Source organism: Phodopus roborovskii, unplaced genomic scaffold, assembly GCF_943737965.1.
Source record: "Phodopus roborovskii unplaced genomic scaffold, PHOROB, whole genome shotgun sequence".
Taxonomy (NCBI): domain Eukaryota; kingdom Metazoa; phylum Chordata; class Mammalia; order Rodentia; family Cricetidae; genus Phodopus; species Phodopus roborovskii.
Genome location: NW_026125059.1, coordinates 11,129,928 through 11,152,798, shown reverse-complemented (window position 1 = coordinate 11,152,798; position 22,871 = coordinate 11,129,928). Strand labels below are relative to the sequence as shown.

The 22,871-nt window shown below is 50.6% G+C and overlaps 1 protein-coding gene across 1 annotated transcript in view; it reads left to right on the top strand.

Moving 5' to 3' along the window:
* The window catches only part of Slc9a8 (solute carrier family 9 member A8), a 47,042-nt gene extending 24,401 nt beyond the window's left edge, over positions 1 to 22,641 (top strand). The window contains exons 9-16 of the mRNA XM_051186046.1: positions 3,285 to 3,423; positions 5,435 to 5,540; positions 11,629 to 11,745; positions 12,762 to 12,844; positions 14,275 to 14,386; positions 16,810 to 17,030; positions 18,978 to 19,124; positions 19,614 to 22,641. Coding sequence (XP_051042003.1) covers positions 3,285 to 3,423; positions 5,435 to 5,540; positions 11,629 to 11,745; positions 12,762 to 12,844; positions 14,275 to 14,386; positions 16,810 to 17,030; positions 18,978 to 19,124; positions 19,614 to 19,721 — 1,033 coding nt within the window. The 3' untranslated portion in view covers positions 19,722 to 22,641. The remainder of the gene's footprint in view (positions 1 to 3,284; positions 3,424 to 5,434; positions 5,541 to 11,628; positions 11,746 to 12,761; positions 12,845 to 14,274; positions 14,387 to 16,809; positions 17,031 to 18,977; positions 19,125 to 19,613) is intronic.
* The last annotated feature ends 230 nt before the right edge of the window (positions 22,642 to 22,871 follow it).

Genomic DNA, 22,871 nt, shown 5'->3' with positions numbered 1-22,871 from the left:
ACATTCTTTTCTGAAAGCTTCTTAGCTCTAGGTTTTGCCTGCATCTCATCTCCTGGTGCACACTAAGCATTGTGATAAGGAGGTGCCTGCTTGGAGGTGATGGCATGAGCTATTTTTATGGTTAGAAGCAGAACTCAATTGCTTTGCCTTTTTTTCCTTGAAAAAAATCTGTCAGTAGGAAAATGTCACTTTCCTCAGGTCTCAGCCACACTACTGCCAAGTTGAAGAGATATTTTTGAAACAAATGGGGGAAAATGTCATTACACATCTTACTGGAAGAGTGGCTTCGAAGGCCACCCACAACACTTCCTGCAGGTGGCTCTGCAATATGTGTGTGTAGATTGGGCAACCTTTCCTATTGTCATGGCCACTTCCCTCACAGTCAGGGTTGTCCACGTCCTGCCTGTGCTGACAGGCGGGCCAGAGAGAAATGACATGCAAGAGAGGCAGGAACCCCATGGAGGGTTCCAGAAAGGCTGTCTTATGCTCCAGACCAGTGAGCATTTTCAGACAGAAGCAGGAAGAAGGGGAATAGAAGGCCTGTCCCCTTTTCAGTGGACTCTGAACTACCAAAACCCAGCTGCTGCCTGTCCTGAGTTCTGAGGGGATGCCTGTCAACAGTTTTTTCCCAGAGTGGTCAGGCATCTTGCCTACTGTGCAAAGGATATATGCAAATGAAGGGCCTCCTTTTGAATGTTGTCAGAAAGCAAAGCCCTTCTGATTCTTCTTTAATTCCTGGGGGTTTTGTTTATTTGTTTGGTTTTGGTTTTCCGGGACAGGGTTTCTCTGTGGCTTTGGAGCCTGTCCTGGAACTAGCTCTTGTAAACCAGGCTGAGATCTGCCTGCCTCTGCCTCCCGAGTGCTGGGATTAAAGGTGTGCACCACCACCCGGCTTATTCCTGGGTTATTTTTTACTTTATTTACTTAGTAGTTTGGTGATTTGTTGTTATTGTTGTTTTTGAGACATGTCTCCTGTAACCCAGGCTCCTCTTGAACTCCTGCTTTTTCTGCTTCAACCTCCCAGTTGCTTGTTTCTGGCTTTAATTTGCTACGGTCACAGTTTGTTCTTATGTCAATTGTTGGGGAGGAAACCCTGTCTTGTGCCCTAAGGGTGTAAGTCTGCTTTAATTTCTTTGCTGTCACAAGCCACCTGCTGGTCCTGGGCTATGACAACCAGTTATTCTGTGGAACTCCACTCCCTGCTCTAGTAAACAGGCAGCAGGATCAGTATGTTCCAACTGGAAATAAAGAGCGCTGGCTGCACGGTGAGATTTGAAATGGGGTGTGTTCATGAGGTATGCCGACATGGATCCCTAGGGGGATAAGTAGTTTATTGAGAAAGCTATTAACACCATGGACAGAGGTAAGCACATGATGGGGGCTCCAAGGACATTTCAGACTCTAGCATCAGAGATGCCATAGCAGGGTCTGGAGGAGTCAATCCATGGGCAGAAGTGGGAGTTTATTTTTACACTGTTCTGAGGATGGGGTTTCAATCACAAGCCTGCACGGAGGCGCTGATTCCCAGCCAGGAGGCAGACGAAGTGGGAGCACCTTGTGTGGCCACCAATACCCTTTAATGTCAACTCACTCCAGTAACAGGCCATGGCTCAGGGAAGTCTGTTAGCTAGGGACTCCCAGTGCCTCAGTGGGGTGTCTGTAGGTGACTGAGGGGAGAAGCCACTGCCGCATGTCCAGAGCAGCAGCTGGATGCTCCCATTGCATTCTTACACAGCGTGTGGGTGTAGTCCACTGGGGATTTGGTCAGCCAAATCAGCTTCCGGTGAGGCTGCTTTTGCTCCCACATTCCCCAGTTGATCTGCTGGGAGTGAAGGAGAGCTCAGTCAGGGAACTGGTGTGAAGAGAACTCTTTAGTTAATACTTGTATTTATTTTGTGGCTTTGTGTGCACCTGTAAGCACATAGTCCTAATTTGAATCTCAGAACACAGCCTTCAGCAGTTGACCCTCAGGTTTTGCTGTAGGCACCTCTGTCTTCTGGGCCATCTTGCTGGCCTCTGAGGGCAGACTGTTTTATTTGTGAGACCTCTCAGAACTGTTTTATTATGCCACCAGGGGTCGGAGGTCACTTGGCCAAGCTATCTCTTCACCACAGGTCCTTCTTTCAGGTGGAATCCCAGTTAGTGAAGGTGAACGGTCCTTAGTTCTGTAGCCTGACTCCACAGACATGTATGCATGTCTCTGATAGGCTGGGCTATGATTTGGCTCAGGTCACTCAGAACAGGATGGAGAGAATGACACTTGTCACCACACACTCTGAAGGAGGAGCTGGCTCATAGGGACCTGAGAATCAGGAAAGTTGTCTGAGGGGAGGAGAGGACTGTCCTAACGGACAAGCAAGGGAATTAGCAGAGCCAGGGACAGTGAAGAATGACATGCAGAGAAACACGAGTATCCTTGTGGGCCACCACAGAGAGGAAAGAAACTGGGCAGAGATGCCACGATGAAGCTTTGGAGCAGCTGTTCCTTGGCAAATGTATGTTAAGGGGTCACTTAGCAGCTGACGCAGGCCAGTCTGGGTGGAAGACAAACATGGGCCTTAGGGGTGGAGGTGTGGCTGAGAGTAAATGGATCCAGGACAGAGGGTGTGATGTTATCAAAAACAGCTATTAATGGTACTCTTCCCTTTGGGGACAAAGCAGCTTTTGACTGGCTTCCTATACCTGCCTTGCTGTTACAGTGGAAGGGAGGACCTTCAAGCTCATCTCAGGGCTCCCTACCGCCTCCTCTTAGCCCAAAGCCGTCTGGGGTTTTGTGGTAGAATTCCTATACTCAGGTGAGGCCTTCAGGGCCTCCCGTCATCCATGAGCCCTGCACTGGCTGCTGCTCTCTTACACTCCCCTCCCCAAGCCTGTATCCTCCATGGGCTTGAATGTTCCCACTCACGATCCCTGCCCTAGCACTGTCCCCTCCTCGGCCTGAGAGCCCCCGCTGCTAAGTGGAAACCCAGCCAGCCTGTGTTGCCTGGAGAGCCTTCTTCAAATACCTCTACCCCAGTCTGAGTTAGATGCCCACCCTGTTCACAGCCGTTGGCCCTTCCCCTTTATTACCCGGGGCCGCTCCTGAGGACATTAACTTTGCCCTCACTTCTGATCTCCAGAAGCCACCTCAGTGCCTGAACAAATAGGTGACCACAGAAACCATTCAGGGTGATGGACTAAATGGCGGGAAGAAGGGGACTCTGGATGGAGCAATGAGTTATGCTCAGAGCTGATTCTAGGACTCAGTCTATAGCACTTTAACTTTCTATTTTCTCCTTTCCCAGTACGGCTGAAGGTCTAACAAGAAAGCATATGTCGGATGTCAGTGGGTGGCAAACGTTCTCACAGGCCCTCAGCTACTTCCTCAAAATGTTCTTTGGCTCTGCAGCACTGGGCACGCTGACTGGCTTGATCTCTGCATTGATATCCTTTAACATGGGAGCAGGAGGTAGAGGCATCCACTCTCACTGTTTTCTCCTCAAGGGCCCAATTTTAATCTCAAGTTCTGATTAATGGAAAGTTTTTTATTAAGCTATGGTTTGAGAAACGTTCTAAACTCAAGGACTCTTAAATTCAACCTCTGAGGTGTCAGAGGATACTTTCTCCTCTAGACAGCAGGGTCCCCTCAGCTGGCCTTGAGCTTTGTGTCCTGCTGAAATGCCAGTTTCGTCGTTTGATTCTTTTTTTTTTTTTTTTTTTTTTTTTTTTTTTTGGAGACAGGATCTCTACACAGCCCTAGCTGTCCTGGAATTCAGTATTCGTATGTGTGACCAGGCTATCCTTGAACTCACAGAGATCCAGCTGCCTCTGTCTCCCAAGAGCTGGGATTAAAGGCATGTGCTACCACTCCTGGCAGGGATACAGTTTTCAAAGTCACGCTGTTGGGTGGCAGATTTGACCTGACATCCTGCTGCTGGTGCTCTGGGTGAGAGCCACAAACAGAAGATGTCATTCTCACACCAGAAAACTGGCAATTTTCTTAGACACTGTAGGTTGCGTGTGGATTTGTTTGGTTTTTGTTTTGTTTTGTTAAGATTGATTTGTAGCCAGGTTGTGGTGGTGCATGTCTTTAATCCCAGCACTTGGGAGGCAGAGGCAGGAGGATCTCTGAGTTCAAGGCCAACCTGATTTACAGAGCAGGTCCCAAGACAACCAGAGCTATGTAGAAAGACCCTATCTCAAAAAAAGAGAGGAAGGAGGGAAAGAGATAGAGAGAGAGAGTGGTTGTAGGTGCTAGGAACTGAAGTCAGTGGGGCGGCTCTTACCCTCAGCCATCTGTAGCCCACAAGTGTGGAGTGCTGGCAGTCCCTCCCAGGGTGAGGGTTTATCTGGAAGGACAGCAAGGGCTTTCAGGAAGTGCCACCCACATGGTTTGCACCGTGAACTGCGTACCAGCTGAGGCCTGTTGGGCAGAGAAGGAGGTTCTACAGACCTTTACTGCTGGTGACAATTTATCATACAGAAATAGGACAGGCTCCAGAGTAGCTCTGCAGTTGACCGGCCCATGTCCCCATAACAGCCACATGGCCCTCCAGGAGCAGTTTGTCTCTCAGCTAACTGCAACGCTCTTGCTGGTTCTGAGTGTGTTTCCCACCACCCTGGAGATGTTCTGGTCTGTCCCTCTGTCCAGAGGCTGATTGAGTTGGTTGACAGCTCTCAATAAGCAGAGTAAGGATGACACTATCCTCCAGACTTGTAGCTCAGCAGTTAGAGCACTTACTGCTCCTACACGGGATCCACGTCCAGTTCCTAGCACCCATATGACAGCTCTCAACAACCTGAAACTCCAGTTCCAGGGGATCAAACGTCCTCTTCTGGCCTCTTTGGGCACTGTACATTCATGGTGCACAGACATACAGGCAAAACACTCATGCATATAAAATGTAAAAATTAAAAAGAAAAAAGCATGCCAGAGATAGTGATGCATGCCTGTAATCCTAGCATGCATTTGGGAGACTGAGGCAGAAGGGTTCCCACAAGTTTGATGCCAACAGGGTTACATAGCAAGATCCTGTCTGAAAGAGAGGCAGGAGGAGGAAGAGGGCAAAGAGAAGAAAACTAGGAAAGAGGCAGTGAACGTGGCTGCCTTCAAGGAGCACATCTGTAATGAGCAAGTCCATGGGAACTCGGCTTCAGTCAGGGCATGGGAACAAGGGCCCTCTGTTCCCAGGAGCATGCGTGTGGTACTCTGCAGGGACAGGAAAGGCGGGCCTTTCAGTGGGGGGCAAGGAGTCCCTGGAGAGCAGGCAGTTGAGTCAGTGTTTGTGATGTCATGTCAGATTTCTCATTTCTACAGAGAAAAAAATCTGTAGTGAGAAATTCCCCCCTGCAGCTGTGCCAGGATCAGCATCTTCTGTACTGCTGTCTGCTTTCCGTGTCTGGTCTTGTCACACGTCCATCTAGTGCCCTTCTCCTTCCTTGACACCTGTGGCACGTGCTGAAACACATTGACCTGAGGAAAACGCCTTCCCTGGAGTTTGGCATGATGATCATTTTCGCTTACCTGCCATATGGGCTGGCAGAGGGAATCTCACTCTCAGGTAAGGGACAGTAACCAGCACACTGTGACTGTGACTAAAGACAGTAACCAAGCTATGACCTGTTGGCAGAGACAAAGGTGCTGTGATGGCCCTTGTTTTACCTGAGGTTGGAGGAGCAGTGTGCTTAGGGGGGAGGGGGCTGGTGTACAAGCAGAAGGGTCAGGAGTTCAAGGTCATCGTCTACCACATAGCATGTTCAAAGTTAGCCTGGGCTCAGTGAGACCCTGCCTCAGAAACAAAATCAAGCTCGTGAGATGGTTCAACAAGTGAAGGAATTGCCACCAAAGCCAATGACTTTAATTTGGTCCCCAGAATTTCCACAATGGGAGGTGGGGAACTAACTCCAGTATCTGTCCTCTGCTCCCCGAATGTGCACACAGGCACCCACACAAAGGACGGACAAAGAAGCTAGATAAATGTATTCCTTTTTTAAAAGGCAGGGTTGGGGGCTGGAGAGATGGCTTAGAGGTTAAGAGCACTGATTGCTTTTCCAGAGGTCCTGAGTTCAATTCCCAGCAACAACATAGAGGCTCACAACCATCGATAATGAGATCTGGTGCCCTCTTCTGCCTGCAGATACACCTTCAGACAGAATGCTGTATACATAACAAATAAGTAAATCTTAGAAAAAAAAAATGTCAGGGGCTGGAGAGATGGCTCAGCTGATAAAATGCTCACTGTGAAAATGTGAGGGTGTGAGTTTGGATCCACATCGCTAGGCATAGCAGCGTGCATGCATCTATAACACCCACACTGATGAGCTGAGACATGAGGGTTGTTAGAGTTTGCTTGCCAGCCAGTCTAGCAAAATTGACGAGCTCTAGGTTCAATGAGAAACCCTTTCTTAAAGATGAGATCAATAGAAGAAGACACCTGAGGTCAAACTCTAACCTCCAAATGCACATCCATACAAACATGCATGCAGGTGCCCATATGGAGCGTGCATATACAGCCTACACAGCACAAAAGCAAAACAAAATATCTGCTGCTGTCACAGCCGGAATTAGAGCAGTGATGTCCTGATTTCTGAAATGAGACTCAGAACCTGCCTAACCTCCCTCCAGCAAGTTTCTCATGAAACCATATACTGCAACAAAATGCTGCTCCATGGCCATAAGTCAGTGGGGCTTCTCAAGCATAGTAAAATGAATTACCTGTTTTGATTTTTGAAGTGGGAATTTAGCCCAGGCTAGCTTTGAACTAGAAATCTTCCTGCCTCAGCCTCCTTAGTAGCTGAGTTGATAGATGTGTGCTCCCCACTGGTGGGCACCCAATTGACTCCTTACTCAAGGTTGAGGTTGTGAGATTCAAATACTGGCTCCCTGCCCCCCAGGGGAGAAGGTACATACTTCCCAGCTGTAGGAGGACACTGAGCTGTCCACTGAGCACTGGTTCCTACAGCCTTCCATGCTGTGGGCTCAGTCAGCATCCCTTATCTGTCAGCTACCTGCCCCAAGTTTAGAGGGAAGTGTTTAGTACCAAATAAACACACAGAGGATGATATTAATTATAAACTGTTTGGCTGATGGCTCAGGCTTCTTATTGACTAACTCTGTCTTAATTATGAACCCATTTCTATTCATCTGTGTATCTCCACATGGTCTTGGCTTACCAGTGCTGTCCAGATCTCTTGCTTCCTCGGCAGCTACATGGTATCTCTTTGACTCCACCTACTACCTTTCTCTATCCCTGGTTAAATCCTGCCTGTCTATTGGCTGAAACAGCTTTATTCATCAACCAGTAAGAAACATAGTCACAGCATACAGAAGGATATTCCCCATCACCCAAGTGGTATAGACCCTGTGCCCGCTATCTGTCAAGTTGTAACATCACCAGCCTTACACGTCTAGAGCAAGCCCCATGCCTTGTTCCCAGGTGCAGGTACAGCTGAATGGGGGGAGGGCTGTCCTGACACCAGGACTCGAGCCTTCCGTAAGGGCTGTGTACAGAGACCTGTTGAGGAAGAGACATACCATACAGGCCAGGCTGAGCTCTGCTGTGGGAAGGCTTCTCCTTTAAACTGCAATTGGATCGACACCCTACAATAAACAGCAATCCATGTATGGAGCTCTGTTGTGTTTTGGCAGATGTGTGCAGTCACAAGGCCCTGGTCAGATCCCTGTGTCTTCTGCGGTCACCATGACCTGCACTGTTAATAGTTCTTTCCAAGATGTCACTAGATGAAATTATGGGACATGTAGTCATTGGTACCTGACTCTGTCCGCAGTGGTGGTGGTGGGAAGCACTACCACATCACCATCCTCCTTCAAAGGACGATCAGGCTTTTCCTCTTTTGGTCTGTGAGCGTTCACAAATGTTTTCAATTATGTGGTGTGAATACACCAGTTCTGCCAGGTGGTGGCAGCACACACTTTTAGTCACAGCAGAGGCAGAGGCAGGCAGCCTGGTCTACAGAGCAAGTTCCAGGAAAGCCAGGACTACACAGAGAACCCATTGCAAAAAAGAAAAAAAAAAAAAAAAAAAAAAAACAAAAAATTTAAAAAAACCACGAAAACCGTTCTTTGTGTTTTTCCAGCATATCATAAAATTTTAAGTATTTTTTTGTAGCTAATTCATGTATTTTTCCAAAAGTGAGCCTTAGTGGTACCATCCCCGACCTCTGATTCTTTGGGCTTGTACAGGTGATGATTCCATTGGGCAAAGCCGTATAAGTGTCAAGTGGTGGCCTGTGTGTGGTGAGGCCTCATGGGACTCCTGAGCTGTCCCTTGAACTCTCCAATAGCCCCAGAACTGGCCAATGCCATACTCCCCCTCCACCCAGGGTGACGTGTGTGCTTCTGGGCCATTTCCAGCATTAGCAGTCAGGTGTACAAGTGAAAACTGTTGATCAAACTCTGCATCCATGTGTTTATCCACACAGACAAATGGTAAATGTCTGTGTCAGTCACTCTCATTACAAGTTTAGAAGTTGCTCATGCCTTTAATCCCAGCACTTGAGAGGCAGAGGCAGATGGATCTTTGAGATCGAGGTCAGCCTGATCTACAAAGTGAGTTCCAGGACAGCAAGGACTAAACAGAGAAACCCTGTCTTGAAAAAGTAAAACAAAGATAAGAAAAGAGTCCGTCATCTCAGAAGTGAAGGTGGGCCTGCCTAGCATAGCTGCAGCAGCCTAATGAAGAGCTGTATGTTCATCCTGGTGGTCACTGCCCTGTACTCTCCCACAACAAGTATTCTTGGTGTTCTCGCCCCCTGGTCCAGTGCATCATAGCCCCCTGCCGCCCTTTGCTTAGACTGCCCCCTGCTGGAGCTGAGCAGCATTGCCCAGGGACAGACCCGGGTATTTCCACACAGGCTGCCTGCCACCCTGAGCCTTGCTTTCTACCAACCAATCACAGCAGCCTGTCTCTGTAGGATGGCTGGAATGATGTTCAGCTGATGATGGCATCGTAACTTGGTGTCCTTTTGGGTTATATCACATGAAAAGCATGTCGATGGCCCTTGTCTAAGGCAGCCCAGTGAGCCCTGAACCTAGGAGGACCAAAGAGCTTGGGAGCACTCCCTGTTATGCCTCCCTCCTCGGCTAAAGGTGCTTCTTGGTGCTGGTTGCTGCTGCAGTGCTGGACATCAGGCCCAGGGCTTCAAAAGTGCTGAACACAACTTTCAAAGCTGTACCCCTGCCTGCTGTCACTTTTTTGTAAATTTGTATTTATTTATTTTTAGATTTATCTTTTGCTTGTTTGTTCTGTTTTTTTTATAACAGGGTCTTTCCATTGTGTAGCAGCTCTGACTGTCCTGAAACATCTGCCTCTGTCTCCCAAGTGCTGGGATTAGAGGTGCTTACCACCACGTCTGCATAGATTTTATTTTTTGTGTATGATTGTTCACCACCCAGATAAGAATCTGGGAGTTGTGGGCGATTGTTAGCTACCATGTGGATGCTGGACTCAAACCCAGGTCCTTTGCAAAAGCAACAAATACTCTTAACCACTGAGCCAGCCACCTTGCCAGCCTTCTGGTATACCACCTTTGATGGTTGCGGTGGTGCTGCAGGATTAGAGAGGGTCAGCTATCCTGGAGACTACCTTCAGGGACGTGAGGAAACTAGGGAAGCTGGAGAGTGCTGGGGGCTCTGGTACAGCTCTGGGAGCCCACTGTGTACTCAGGAAGCAAGTGAGCTGGCCCTGCCCTCCCCGTCCATCTGCTCTGGAGTATCTCCTTATCCCCTTTTCCAAGCAAAACGAGAGCAGGAAGCAACAGGCTACTTACTGTTGAAGATAGAATATTCCAATCCTTCTGTCATGCGTGCAGCAGAGGCCTGCAGGGATGTCGAAGAGCAGGTGGCCTTTTTTGCAGAGCCTAGTATGTGACACAGCTATGTGATCTTTCCTGTACAAGTGAAGTTAACCTGGTTAACTGTTTCTCCAAAATTGTAGAAGTGAATTAAGATTTGGCTTATCAAGTTAGACTTGCAGTTTCTGTATGTTGATACCTCGTTAGGTGGCTTTAAAAAAAAAAAAAAAACCTCAGCTTCCTTCTGTTGAGATGGGGCTCTGTTAAAAAGAACGTGTGTGGTGAGGGGAGCAGCTGCCAGGTACTAATGGGGGAGCATGGACAACTGTGCCCTGGAAGAAACAGTATTTGGTGACTATAGGGAAATTACAAGAGTATCTTTTTTTATGATTTGTTTATTCTTACTTATGTTCATTGGTGTTTTACCTGCATATTCATCTGTGTGAGAGTCCCAGATGTAACTCCAGTCCCTGGAACTAGAGTTACAGACAGTTGTGAGCTGCTATGTGGGTGCTGGGAATTGAACCCAGGTCCTCTGGAAGAACAGCCAGTGCTCTTAACCACTGAGCCATCTCTCTAGCTCTCAACCAACAGAGAGCATCTTAAAGGTCCATGAGACTGCCCTACTCTTTACATCCAGGTTCTTGGGCTCTTTACCTGTGGATGACAGTGACAGCTTCTCGCCTCAGCCTTTAAACTAAGGGCCAGTATACAGTGACAGCTTACAGCTGTAGAGCCTGGTACTGTGTGTTATGAGTCTTTGTCCCACCAGCCAGCTCCTAAATCATGACAAGGAGACTTATTAATTATGAAAGTTCAACTGATAGCTTAGGCTTGTTTCTAACTAGCTCTTACAACTTAAATTAACCCGTTCCAGCAGTCTACGTGCTGCCCTGAGGCTCATTTGCCTTACCTATGTATCGCCCATCTTGCTTCCCTACTTCTTCCATGTCTGGCTGGCAACTCTGTCTTCTTCCCAGCATCTCCTTTGCTCCCAAAATCCTGCCTAGCTATTGGCCGTTTAGCTTTTTATTAAATCGATTACAGTGACATATCGTCACACACACAGTGTAAAGGAATATTCCACAGTTGTGGTGTTCAGTTCACACAGCTCATCTTTCACTCACCCCTGACTTGTGGGAGCAGGGACTGCATCAGTGAGGGAGCTATAGCCCAGAGATAGGGAGCCACTTGGCCACTGTCACCAGCTGGCAGAGATAGGAGGGGCCCTGCGCATTTCTCTGTAGCTTCTGGAAGGCCCCAGGATTGTATATCTGCACTTCCTATTCTCTCCCGTGCCCCTGTCTCTCCCCACATCTTCTTCCACGCTTTCTTTCTCATTTTGAGGCAGTTTCATAGCCCAGGCTGCCCTCAAACTTAGTGTTCAGTCAGTGATGACCTTGCACTCCTGATCTGCTGTCAGCTTCCCACATGGCGGGGTTGCTGGTGTGTGCCACCATATCTGGGTCATGTGCTCCTGGGGATGGAATCCAGGCTTCTTTGACAACTAAAGCTGCAGCCCAGTCTCTTTGTTTTCTCTCCTTTTTATGTGCCTGGGTGTTGAGACTACTTGCATACCTGGTGCTCATGGTAGCTAGAAGAGGGTTTAGGGTCCTCTGGAACTGGAGTTACACATAGTTGTACGCTGCCTTGTAGGTACTGGCATCCAAATGTGGGTCCTCTGAAAGAGCAACCACTGCTCCTTGCCTTTGAGTCATCTTTCCAGCCTCTTCCATTTTCTTAAACTGCTAATATTTGGGGCTCTGGAATTTAGGAAGTGTGGTCTGATTTGCATATGTGTCGCTGTGCCCTCTCACATCTGCCTTCTCTCTGCAGGCATCATGGCTATCCTGTTTTCTGGTATCGTGATGTCACACTACACACACCATAACCTCTCCCCAGTCACCCAGATCCTCATGCAGCAGACCCTCCGTACTGTGGCCTTCCTGTGTGGTAAGTCCCACCTTTGAGTACCCACACAAACTGGGATTTCTGCCCTAGTGGTGTATAGGCTAGGGTTTTTCTTGGCATCATGGCCCAGAATCCTTCCAGGCCCAAGAAAGTACCATACTCCTACCTTCTGAGCTGGCCTCTGTGGTTTGGGATTGCATAAAAGATGTGCAATACTTCAGAAGTGGGCGTTTGGTGCCTGCAGTTTATGGCCAAAGATAGAAGTACTGCTGAACATTCCAGATGTTAATGTGGAAATCTCCACAGATGTTCCTTGGAAATGATGCTGAGGATGCTTAGACGACCCCACCCCCTGGTGGGATCTCAGGCTCAAGTTTTAACTTTCATCTCGGGGCACACTGTGAGTTTTTCTAAGTGAGGGTGTCCTAGCTCTGGGGGAAACTCTAGAGCTGTGTTCCCCTGGAATGAATATGAAGACTTTCTACTAAGCAGTGACAGTTCCTCCCTTTCCATTTACCATGTACCCACTCTTGTTCATACCTGCAGTAAAGGTGGAGCCTTTAGCCATCCCTCTAAACTGTATGTGCACATACACGCACATATATACTCTTATCCTGGGTCTAGGCTTTAGCTGCAACCTTAGCAACTGGTGTTAAGGGACCCTGTTTCACTTTGGAGCCTGGATAGCAGGGCTATCTGTGCAAGGTAGGGAGGGACAGGGTGAGGAGAAACCAGATAGCCCATTGCCAAGGACCAAGCTAGAAAACAGGTGGCCTCTAGTGCCCGGTGGCCATTTGATTCACAGCTCTTACCAGAAAAGCCTTGGCCAAAGGCTCAGACCTGGCCCTCATAGGGTGGAGCATAGAACATCGGATTCTGTTCTGTGCCCTGGACCGGCTCTAGTTAGCATTCAGTTCTGGGGCTACACAGTATCCATTGCAATAATTTTCCAGAAAATAAGATGGCTGTTGGTGTGGCCTCAAAGATGCTTTCTTAAATTACTACTGAATTGTTAGAAAGGAACTGAGACAAACAACCCATTCTTTGGTTTCTTTCAGAAACATGTGTGTTCGCATTTCTTGGCCTGTCCATTTTTAGTTTCCCTCACAAGTTTGAAATTTCCTTTGTCATCTGGTGCATAGTAAGTATTTTTCTTGTTTTTTTATTGAATGCTTATTTTTAGAATAGCAACTACATGGTCTGGAATCATTTATGTAACTATTACCAGTTCAGGGTCAACAGCTACAGAGACATGCTTCTGTTGAAAATTTCTTTTGTTTAAAAGATCCCGGGCACAAGGATTTGGACATTTTACATTTTTGGTGTCCTTGAATGATGCAGTCACCTTTAGTTTTAGCCAGAGCATGCCAGTGGGTCCTATAACCCCAACACTTGGGAGAGGCAGGAGAATCAAGAGTTTAAGCCAGCTGGGTATGAGCTCACGCCTTTAATCTCAGCACTTGGGAGGCAGAGACAGTTGGATCTCTGTGAGTTTAAGGCCACCCTGGACTATGTAGCAAGTTCCAAACCAACCAGGGCTACACAGTGAGACCCTGTCTCAAAAAAAGACAATAAAGTTTTTTAAATTATTTATTTATTTTATTTTATGTGTTTTGCCTGTATGTATGTCTGTGTGAGGGCATCAGATCCCCTGGAACTGGGGTTATAAACAGTTGTGAGCTGTCATGTGGGTGCTGGGAATTGAACCCAGGTCCTTTGGAAGAGCAGCCAGTGTAGTTAACCACTGGGCAATCTCTCCAGGCCCCAATAAAAAGTTTTAAGGGCAGTTTTGACTACATGGGAAGTTCAAGAATAGCCTAGGCTTGCACAACAGAATCCTGCCTCAAAAAAAAAAAGAAGAAGAAGAAGAAATGTGATCACCTGCAAGAGATCCCGATTCTCTTGGGTCCTTTGGAGTCCTTTCCCCACGCACCATGTGAGCTCCATTTAACGTGGCTGCCTGCCTATGTCAGTTCTGTCCTGTGAGCACAGGTCTCAGAGGGGAGGCCTTGGAAGTTTGACATTTGTACTGGTTTTTGAGTTGCTGGGGTCTCACCCGGGGCCTTGTGCAGATGCTTTGTCCCCAACCACTCCTGCACCCCTTGGAGTTGGTTAAAGTGGGAAGCCTTTTGGAGGCTTTACCCTACAGCAGGCCCAGGCCATGAGCTACCTTTGTCCTCCCAGGTAGGCCTCACTCAGCCCGCCCTCCTTGCTCTGAGGAGCCAAACCCCAGAGCAGAGGATCTGTCTGTGGTCCCCTCTCCCTCACAGTGCCACAGTGGGGAAGATTAGCATAAACCCACCCCATTATGAAGTCCTGGTTGTCTCTAGGCCCCACTGGGAGTTGGGTAGAACTGCCTTTGTTCGAGTCTCTTAGCATCTGAGACAAAAGGCCAGGCCAGAGAGCTTCCCGGGCAGAGCCGGGGCAACAGTGCCTGCGTGCCCACCTCTGCTGTGCTGTTGGGATGTCTCTCTGGCTGAGGGCAGGGCTGCCTTAGACAGGTCTGTTACACTGGTGTTAGCCTGAAGACGCGGTGGATTCCACCTACACTGAGTTTATTGGTATCAACAGGTGCTGGTACTGTTCGGCAGAGCCGTCAACATCTTCCCTCTGTCCTACCTGCTGAACTTCTTCCGTGATCACAAAATCACCCCCAAGATGATGTTTATCATGTGGTTCAGTGGTGAGTGGCAGCCAGAGAGGGTGGGCCTAAGCCTGGGCTTGTGTGCATGGGAAGCCAGGCTCCAACAGGTACTACCAGGTGGCACCCTCATCACAGCATCAACCATGAAGTGGGTGGCCCTTTTCTGTCCCTGGGATCAGGACACTCAGGTTCCGGGAGGGCAAAGGTCATGCCTAGCATCCAGGGTCCCTTGGAGGCAAAGCAAGGACTTGTCCAGCTCCATACACGCCCTTGGTGGACCAACGTAGAGTGGTGTGTGGGATGCTGCTAAAGATAGGGAGTCAACCCAGGACCTGCTCATACCTGCAGGTTCTCTCTCCTTCCACTGCAGTCCTCAGCAGAATCTGAGCATTGCGGCTGCCTGTCAGTCACACCTCTCTACTTCCTCAAGGCTGGAATGAGCTTGTCAATCTTCAGCTCTAAAGAACCAGCCCTTTAGGACCTTTAACTCTCCATACTCTTCCTAGTTAATTGTCACTAGTCAGGTCTGGTGGCACAGCCTTATCCCAGCAGAGGCAGGCAGATCTCTGTGAGTTCCAGGCCAGCCAGGGCTACAGCGTGAGATCATCTCAGAACATAAATAAATAAATGAATATAATTGAATATTATTTCTATGTGGGCTGAAGTGCTCCATAATGTTCACTACAATTTGCCTTATAATTCTTTTTCTTCAAAAGTGCCTTATTGTAAAAATTGTGAGCTAAGCACACTGGTACCTAACTGTAATGCCAGCTACTGGGAACAGGGGAGGATTCCTAGCTTGAGTCCAACCTGGACTCTGTCTCACATAAACATGTAGAGGTCTGGCTGAGAAACTTGCAGTGGCGTCTAGGTTTGACCTTGCAGCCATCCTCCTTACCTCAGCCCTGCACTACAGGAATTACCGTTTAAACAGTCAGGGTCTCCTCCCAGTAGAGACCAGTGCTACTCCCCCAGCTCCCCCAGCCCCTCACCCTATCCTCATTTCTCCACTTCTGCTCCCTTCTGCTATGGTGGCCTTGGCCCTGATCAACTCACAGTGGCTTCTGCAGCATCAGCCCTAACCTAGTGTATCTGCTGGGCTTCAGGCTCCCTCTTCCCACTACTGTTGCATATATCAAAGACACCTTCCCTGGGGTTTCCCAGCCTCCCACCCAGAGCCTCCCACTTTGACCCCAGACAATGGCATCCTGGATCCTGACCCCACCTCCTGAACCTGTGTTCTGACAGTACTGGCCTTCGTGATCTGGCCTTTCCATCCATCCAGCTCTCCAAACCAACCCTTCCTCGTTTCTGGGGGTCATGGACCACAGCAAGTTCTTGAGCCAGAGCCCACTGCCTACCTACTGCTTGGCTTGCCCTGCCTTCCGTGGGAAACAGAGTGGTGGGTTAGTACATATGGCTCCCTCCACTGGCACTCCTAGCCTTCTGCCCACACTAAGCCTGTCACACATGTCAGGTCCCCTCATCCTGTGACCCTTGTGGGTTTGGAAAAGAATGGCTCCCTCTGCTCATGTCTCTTTATCCCCCCACTCTGGCCTCCCTGCCATCTCAGGTCTGGACTGCTGCAGTAGCCAGGCCCTCTCAAAGTCCCCCTTGCCCGCCATGTCTGAGCCACTCTGCTGTGGTCTCTGTTCCCAGTGAATCTTCTGAATTTAGTGTTGTGTTTACACTGGCTGCTCTGGGAGCTTCTAACGGCAGGGCTCAGGATCCCCTGCTCTGTGTGTATGGGCAGAACAGCTGTTCCCCGGCTCCGTCCACACCCTTAGTCCTGTCATCATTGCCAGCAAGAAGGACAGTCACTAGACCAATCATACTTCACTGCTGTCTGTGCCTGCTGCATGGCCCTGAGCAGGACACTTCCACTCTAGGTTAGTTCCTACTCTGTGTGCTGTGCAGAGTAGCAACACCTGCTGGGCAGGTTTCTGTGGCAGGCAGCCCTGTCTGTGCACAGAGGGGGACCCTGTAGCACCAGGGAGATAGAACTCAGCTACCATAGCTGTCATATGACAGATCGGATGGGTCCCCAAATACTCCTGCTACACAGCAGCATGGCTGTGGTCCCCTTGCATGGAACAGCTCATGCAGAACATGCAAGGGACATCAACCTGTTCACCCTGCTACCTACTCTCACATCCTACACTATTTCTGCCAGGTACCAGTCCTACTGTTAGTGATGCTGAGCTGGAGCCACTTTCTTCTCTGTCCCCTCTCCCTCCTCTTTTAGTTTTTTATTTTTTGGTTTTTCAAGACAAGATTTCTCTGTGAAACAGTCCTAGCCATCCTGGAACTCACTCTGTAGAACATACTGGCCTCAAACTCACAGAGATCCACCTGCCTCTGCCTCCCCAGAGCTGGGATGAAAGGTGTGTGTGTGCACACCGCTCAGATCTCTCCCTCCTCCTTGCTTGGCCCTGAGCCCTGAATCTCCGTTACCATTCCAGGCCTCCGTGGGGCCATCCCCTATGCATTGAGCTTGCACCTGGGCCTGGAGCCCATGGAGAAACGGCAGCTCATTGGCACCACCACCATTGTCATTGTGCTCTTCACCATCTTGCTGCTGGGCGGCAGTACCATGCCCCTCATCCGCCTGGTGGACATTGAGGATGCCCGGGCACGCCGCAGGAGCAAGAAGGATGTCAACCTCAGCAAGACTGAGAAGATGGTTAGTGCAGCTGTGGGCCCTGCCGCCTGTCTGCCAGGGAGAGCAGGTCAGGCTTCTGAGGGCTGGGGCTTCCTTATGCATTTGCTTATCCCAGGGTCAGCAGTAGGCCTGAGAGCAGGTGCAGGGGCTTGACTCCTGAAGCATGGCTCTCCGGGGTAGGGTGCGTGCCAGGCTTGTGACCTGCTGATGCCATCTGTAGCTCAGGACATTTGAAGTAGAGCCTGGCCTTATGACGGTCCTGGAAGAGTGTCTCTGCTGCCAGGAGCTGAGCCAGAAGGCCAGGTCAGGAACTAAGAGATTTCAAAATTGGGTATTCTTCAGGATGCATTTACACCCCTTGATAGTGGCCAAGCAGATGGTAGCTTTTGTTAGCAGTGAGGGCTGTAAGCAGGCTGGCATCCCCAAGGACAGAGGGGTCATGGTTTAGGGGTAGAGATGGTCAGGGCCCAGCCACATTGGAAACTGAGGCTTCTGTGCCCCCCTTACCCTCCTCTACTTTCTGTGAGCCATCTCCTACCACCAGGCACCTCTCAGGCCGGGACTACCTTCAATTGGCTCGTTCTCCATCCTCCCCCCACTGCAGCAACCCTGACTTCTGATCCACATTTCTACCCCACCGCTCCTTCATCCTGAGATACACTGCCTTCTAGTCAGTGTCAGTGTCAGCAACTTGGGTCAGTCATCAAAGTGCCATCTGAGAGTGGGAGAGCCAGGGCCATTGGTCTGGGGCCTTTCCTTCAGGTAGCTCACCTCAGGCTCTGCAGGTACTTCCCATGCTCAGAGTCCTCTCTTCCCAGCTTCTAGCTAACCACTTTGCTTGATGTTGTATTGTGATCTCTTTGTTTTTGTTTCTTTATCTTTAATGGGTTTTTTTTGGGGGGGGTGAGACAGGGTTTCTCTTTATTGCTTTGGAGCCTGTCCTGGAACTCATTCTGTAGACCAGGCTGGCCTTGAACTCAAAGAGATCCACCTGCCTCTGCATCCTGAGTGCTGGGATTTTCAACTTTTTTTTTAAAGGATATGTGTGTCTGTGTATGTGCATGCCATGGTATATGAATGGTGTGTGTGTGTGTGTGTGTGTGTGTGCGCACACACACACACACACATATGTGTACTATGAATGCAAGAGGAGAGCATTAGATTCTCCAGGACTGGACAACAAGCAATTATGAACCTAACATGGACTCTGGGAACTGAACTCGAGTCCTCTGGAAAAGCGGCAAGCATTCAGAGCCACTGGGCCATCTTCCCAGTGGTTTCTGCTTGTTGAGCTGGGCTTGCTCTGTAGACTAAACTGGACTTGAGTATGTTGTGGCTCCCATAGTCCTGTTGCCTCTACCTTCCAGGGGCTGGGAATTACAGACGGGAGCCCTGTGTAGACTGACATTTCTGCTAAGGCTACAGCCACTCTGGGACAATCATAATGCACCGTTGAGGCCTAGGCCCTCGGCCTCCATAGGAAGCAGGGACTCTCATAGTCTCCATCCTGATGGTGAGAACACTGAGGCACAGAAAAGGCTCCAGTCAAGACCTGCACTCACAGAGATGTCTTCAGAGCACGGTCGCCAGAGCAGCAGCAGTATAGGAACTTGTCAAGTGCGCAGATCTGGTGGCCCTGCCACTGACCTATTGTTGCAGGAATTATAGCTAGGGCTGACGTGTAGCGTCTTCAGGCTTCTCAACCCCCAAAAGACAAACCATGTACTTCCACCATTTTCCTCTGCACTGCAGGCGTAGGCCAGCAGCGCTTTGCAACTTGGGAGCCTCCTCTGCTCCAATCTTGCCATTGGGCCTCCCTGCAGAGGGTAGGCTTTGGGGGCCCAAAAAGGTCCGGGCCTGTGACCACCTCTAGTAAGGTAGAGTGTGCTAGGGGTAGCATTCTGACAGGAAGGCAGAGTCGGGGCTCCCAGGGAAGTGCCTGCTGACACTGCCAGCTCTGTCCCACAGGGCAATGCCATCGAGTCAGAACACCTATCTGAGCTCACCGAGGAGGAATACGAAGCCCACTACATCAGACAGCAGGACCTCAAAGGCTTCATGTGGCTAGATGCCAAGTACCTGAACCCCTTCTTCACACGGCGGCTGACACAGGAGGTGGGCATATTGAATCCCTTGCTTCCCCTCAGGCCTGTAGTGGCCAGGGGTGGGGAAGGAAGCCACTTCTGGAGGCTGGTGAGCAGCCCAGCTCAGCCCCTGCTGCCTTTCCTTCCCTACACACCTTGGAAAATGGCTAAGTTTGGTTAGCCATGGGAACATGGATCAGCCTCTGATGCTGAGCCAAGAAGTCTCAGATCAGCACTATAGCTGCCTCCTCCAGGGGGCAGGGCTCTTCTGGCTGCTCTCCCTCTCTCCACAACAGCCCCTCACACTCCCAAGACCATGTCCTCCAATAGCTAAGCAGCAAAACATGTTATCTCACTTGACAGCTAGGGAGACTGAGGTCCAGGGAAAGGAGCTCCCTCCACGCCCCTCAGTTCTCAGCAGCCCTGCCTGTTATCTCTGACCGTAGGTTCACAACAGCCTCTTGTCCCCTGACCCTGTCACTGATGACCCTGTCACCTCCTCTTATGTGTCTTGCTCCAGGACCTCCACCATGGGCGCATCCAGATGAAAAGCCTCACCAACAAGTGGTATGAGGAGGTCCGCCAAGGCCCGTCGGGCTCTGAGGACGATGAGCAGGAGCTGTTCTGAGCCCACAATGCCCTGGGCCCGGAAGAAGATGCCTCATGCAGCCTCCTCAGAACAAGAGATGGTAGGTGGAGGGCTAGGAAGCCCAGGCCTTCAGTGCATGCTGGCTTCAGAAATGTGATCGGCCTCCATGACTCACGGAACCAGGCCTGTCCCAATGTTGTCTCTGGGCCTGCAGAGGAGGGTGGCAGTCTTTCTGCCAGGCCACAGAGAAAGCTTGGGAGGCTGGCTTGCTCAGCTCACACCATGACTGGACCATGCCTTCCTCACACCTGGAGCAGCTGCTGGCAGGCACATCTGCTATTTGTCTCTACATTGTCAGGATGCCTTGGTGGCAGCGGCAGCAGCCTCTACCTGTGCCAAGGCCAAGAGACTGAAAGGCCCACAGTCCCTGGCCTGAGTTCTCAAAGAGAGAGGCTGGAGGGCCTTTTTCTTGACATGGGACTGGCACCTGTCAGCCTGCCTTTGGCAGGCAGCTGCAGTCCTCTGTGGGCATACTGCAAATGTCTCACCTGCCTGCAGGCTTCCAGGAAAGGCGGTGGCCTGAGTTTGCAGTGCTCTCTGAAGAGACAAAGGGGTCTTTAGACCCTGGAAGCACAGGATCCTAGGGGCCACCCTTCCCCCCTAATGTGGGGGCTACCTCCATATCGTCTCTGCTCTCCACCACTGCCTCCTCCCTCCTTCTTGCCCTCTGCCCCACAGTGTGAAGCTCCTTCCACCCAGCTGCTGTTCAGAGCCCAGCCTCTTTTACCAGTTCCTGGAACTTGGGTCCTGTGCCCACCATGCCCAGGCCCCAGCTCTCCAAGACACTGGGGCAATGGCCAGGGCACCGGCGCCAAGCTCAGTGTTCCCGCACTCCAGCCACTTGCCACTTGGGATACTGGTGACTTTGGGTCACACAAACAGTCCCATGCATGTCTTAGGCTAAGGCGCTGGGTCCCACCACAGGCACTGGTTACCTGCCCTTTTATAGCTGCTGCAGTCCATCCATCCGTGACCCCTCAGCAACCACATGTGTGGGCCTGGCCTTCCCTCGCGCCCTGGGTGCTTAGCTGCTGTGTACGGCCTTGGCTCACAGTGGGCACACTGGGCCTGAGTGGGCTGCTTGCAGCTCTTTCCCACCTCAGGTGCTGGGGTTCTGACGCTGGAAGACAGCCAGGCCTCTGAGGCCTCACCTCACTGTGCTGCACGAGGTGGCAGTTGCAAGCGTGTAGTTTGCTTCTATACATTAGGTCACTTATCTTTGGCACAGCCAAGATGTGGCCTGGTCCTCTTCTCTGTCTTTCACTTCAACCCTGGAGCTGGAGTCACCTGTGGCCTTGTGCACTTGAGGCAAGGCTGGAGTCAGGTTGGAATGTTCTCTTTCCCAGGACTCATGCTCCATCTCTGAGATGGAGGTTGCTTTCCTTGCTCAATGCTTGCCAAGATTCCTTTTTAAACCTGAGATTAATAGGTGAAGCAGTGAAGCATCAGGGTACCATTCACTCAGTCCCTTGTCACCAGCTCATGTCCCAGACACATCACTCTTGGTCCCCTGCTTTAGCTGGAACCTGAAGAGAGTTTCCGGGAGGCTGGTGAGAAGGAGGGAGGGTTGCTGTGCCAGCCCTGAGTGCCAGTAGGCACCAGATCTACCCTCTCCTGGGGAATATGGCCTTAGAACCTGGGAGTGCCCAGTCCTGCAGGGCCCATGGCCAAGGAGCAAAGCTCTGGAGGGCATTTCTCAGATGAGAGACAAATGCTGCCACCACCTTCCCAGACCCACTAGTCCTGTTCTGTACAGCAGTGAATGTGAGATGGTAGAAGGTGACCCAGCTGTGCTCCAAATTTCAGGTCTAGGCCAAGGGACAGGCCAGCTGGGCACAGAAGGTAATACTTCAGAGTGAGGGCCATGGGTGCCCTTGGGGATCTGGAACTATAGCCCATAGGCAGGCCTCACCCTGTAGTTCCTGGTGGCCCATCCCTGCAGGGTAGGAGCCACTTCTTGGAACCGGTGGCCCTGCATTCTGAAGTGCTGTGGTCACAGGGTTCCTCCAAACAGCCACATCTAGCATCTTGGGGTGAAACCTAACAGGTTGAGGGCTTGGTATGCAGATTCTTTTCTGTGCAATTGAATGCCAAGAGGCTGAGCAGAAAGCCTTCTTAAGACTCACCCTAAGATCTACCAGGTCCACATGCCCATGGAAGGTTCTGGGCTGGGTGGCAACTGCCCAGACCCCCCCCACCCCCCCTTAGCCACAGAGGTACATATGGTAGAGATCAGCTGTTCCTGGCTCCCATGTGAGAAGGAATTCAGTAGCTGTCTACTACCCACGAGGCTTCTAAGATGCCACACGGAGACAGAAGCCCTCCCCAGTTCTCTCAGAAATAGCAGCTTGATTTCTCTGCTGGCTGGTGCCCAGGAAACCAGGTGCAAGCAGCACTGCGTTCTCTCAGGGCCCCAGGGCCAAGCTGTGTTAACTGGAACGGCATGGTGGGGGGCTTCAGGTGGCCCTGCTTCTCCACCCTGCCTTCCCACCTGTCCACCCAGTCTCAGAGGAAGAGGTGCCATGGCCCCCTCACCCAGGCGCAGTCATGTACAGTAGTGGTGGGACAGGCCACTCTTGGTGGCTGTGGCTCTGCTCTAGAGCCATGGTAGCCCAGGCTGGAGACTGGTGGAGCCCCCTGCTTCCACCAGGAGGAGGCTGAGGGCTCTTCACAAGCCTGGGTTCCTTACCTTGGCAGTGGAAGGTTCTGGAGAGGCTAGTTTTCTGTGTGACTTAAGGAGGCTGGCTAGGAGCCATCTGTGTAAGGTCCCAGGGGCCTGAGCACGAAGGAAGTATGTCACTCTCCTGGAGCTCACCCTTGCCTGCCTGCCTGTGTCCCTCCCCTTCATCACTGAATGGGAGGTCACATCACTGGATAGTTAGAAATAAAATGCTGTGAATCAGAGCTGGCCTCTGTTATGTCTAGTGACTTTGGAAAGCTGGGTTTGTACATTCCTGGATGTGGCTCTGGGTGCTCACAGCTCTCCAGGAAGCAGTGGGCATGTTCCAAGAAGTGGAAAGAGTACAGCCTCTGGTCCGCAGAGGCAGAATGCTCACATCAACCAGGACTGCCTCCCAGGTGCCCGGGGTCCAGTGCTCCCAGCCTCCCAGGACCTGCTGCTGCTTGGCT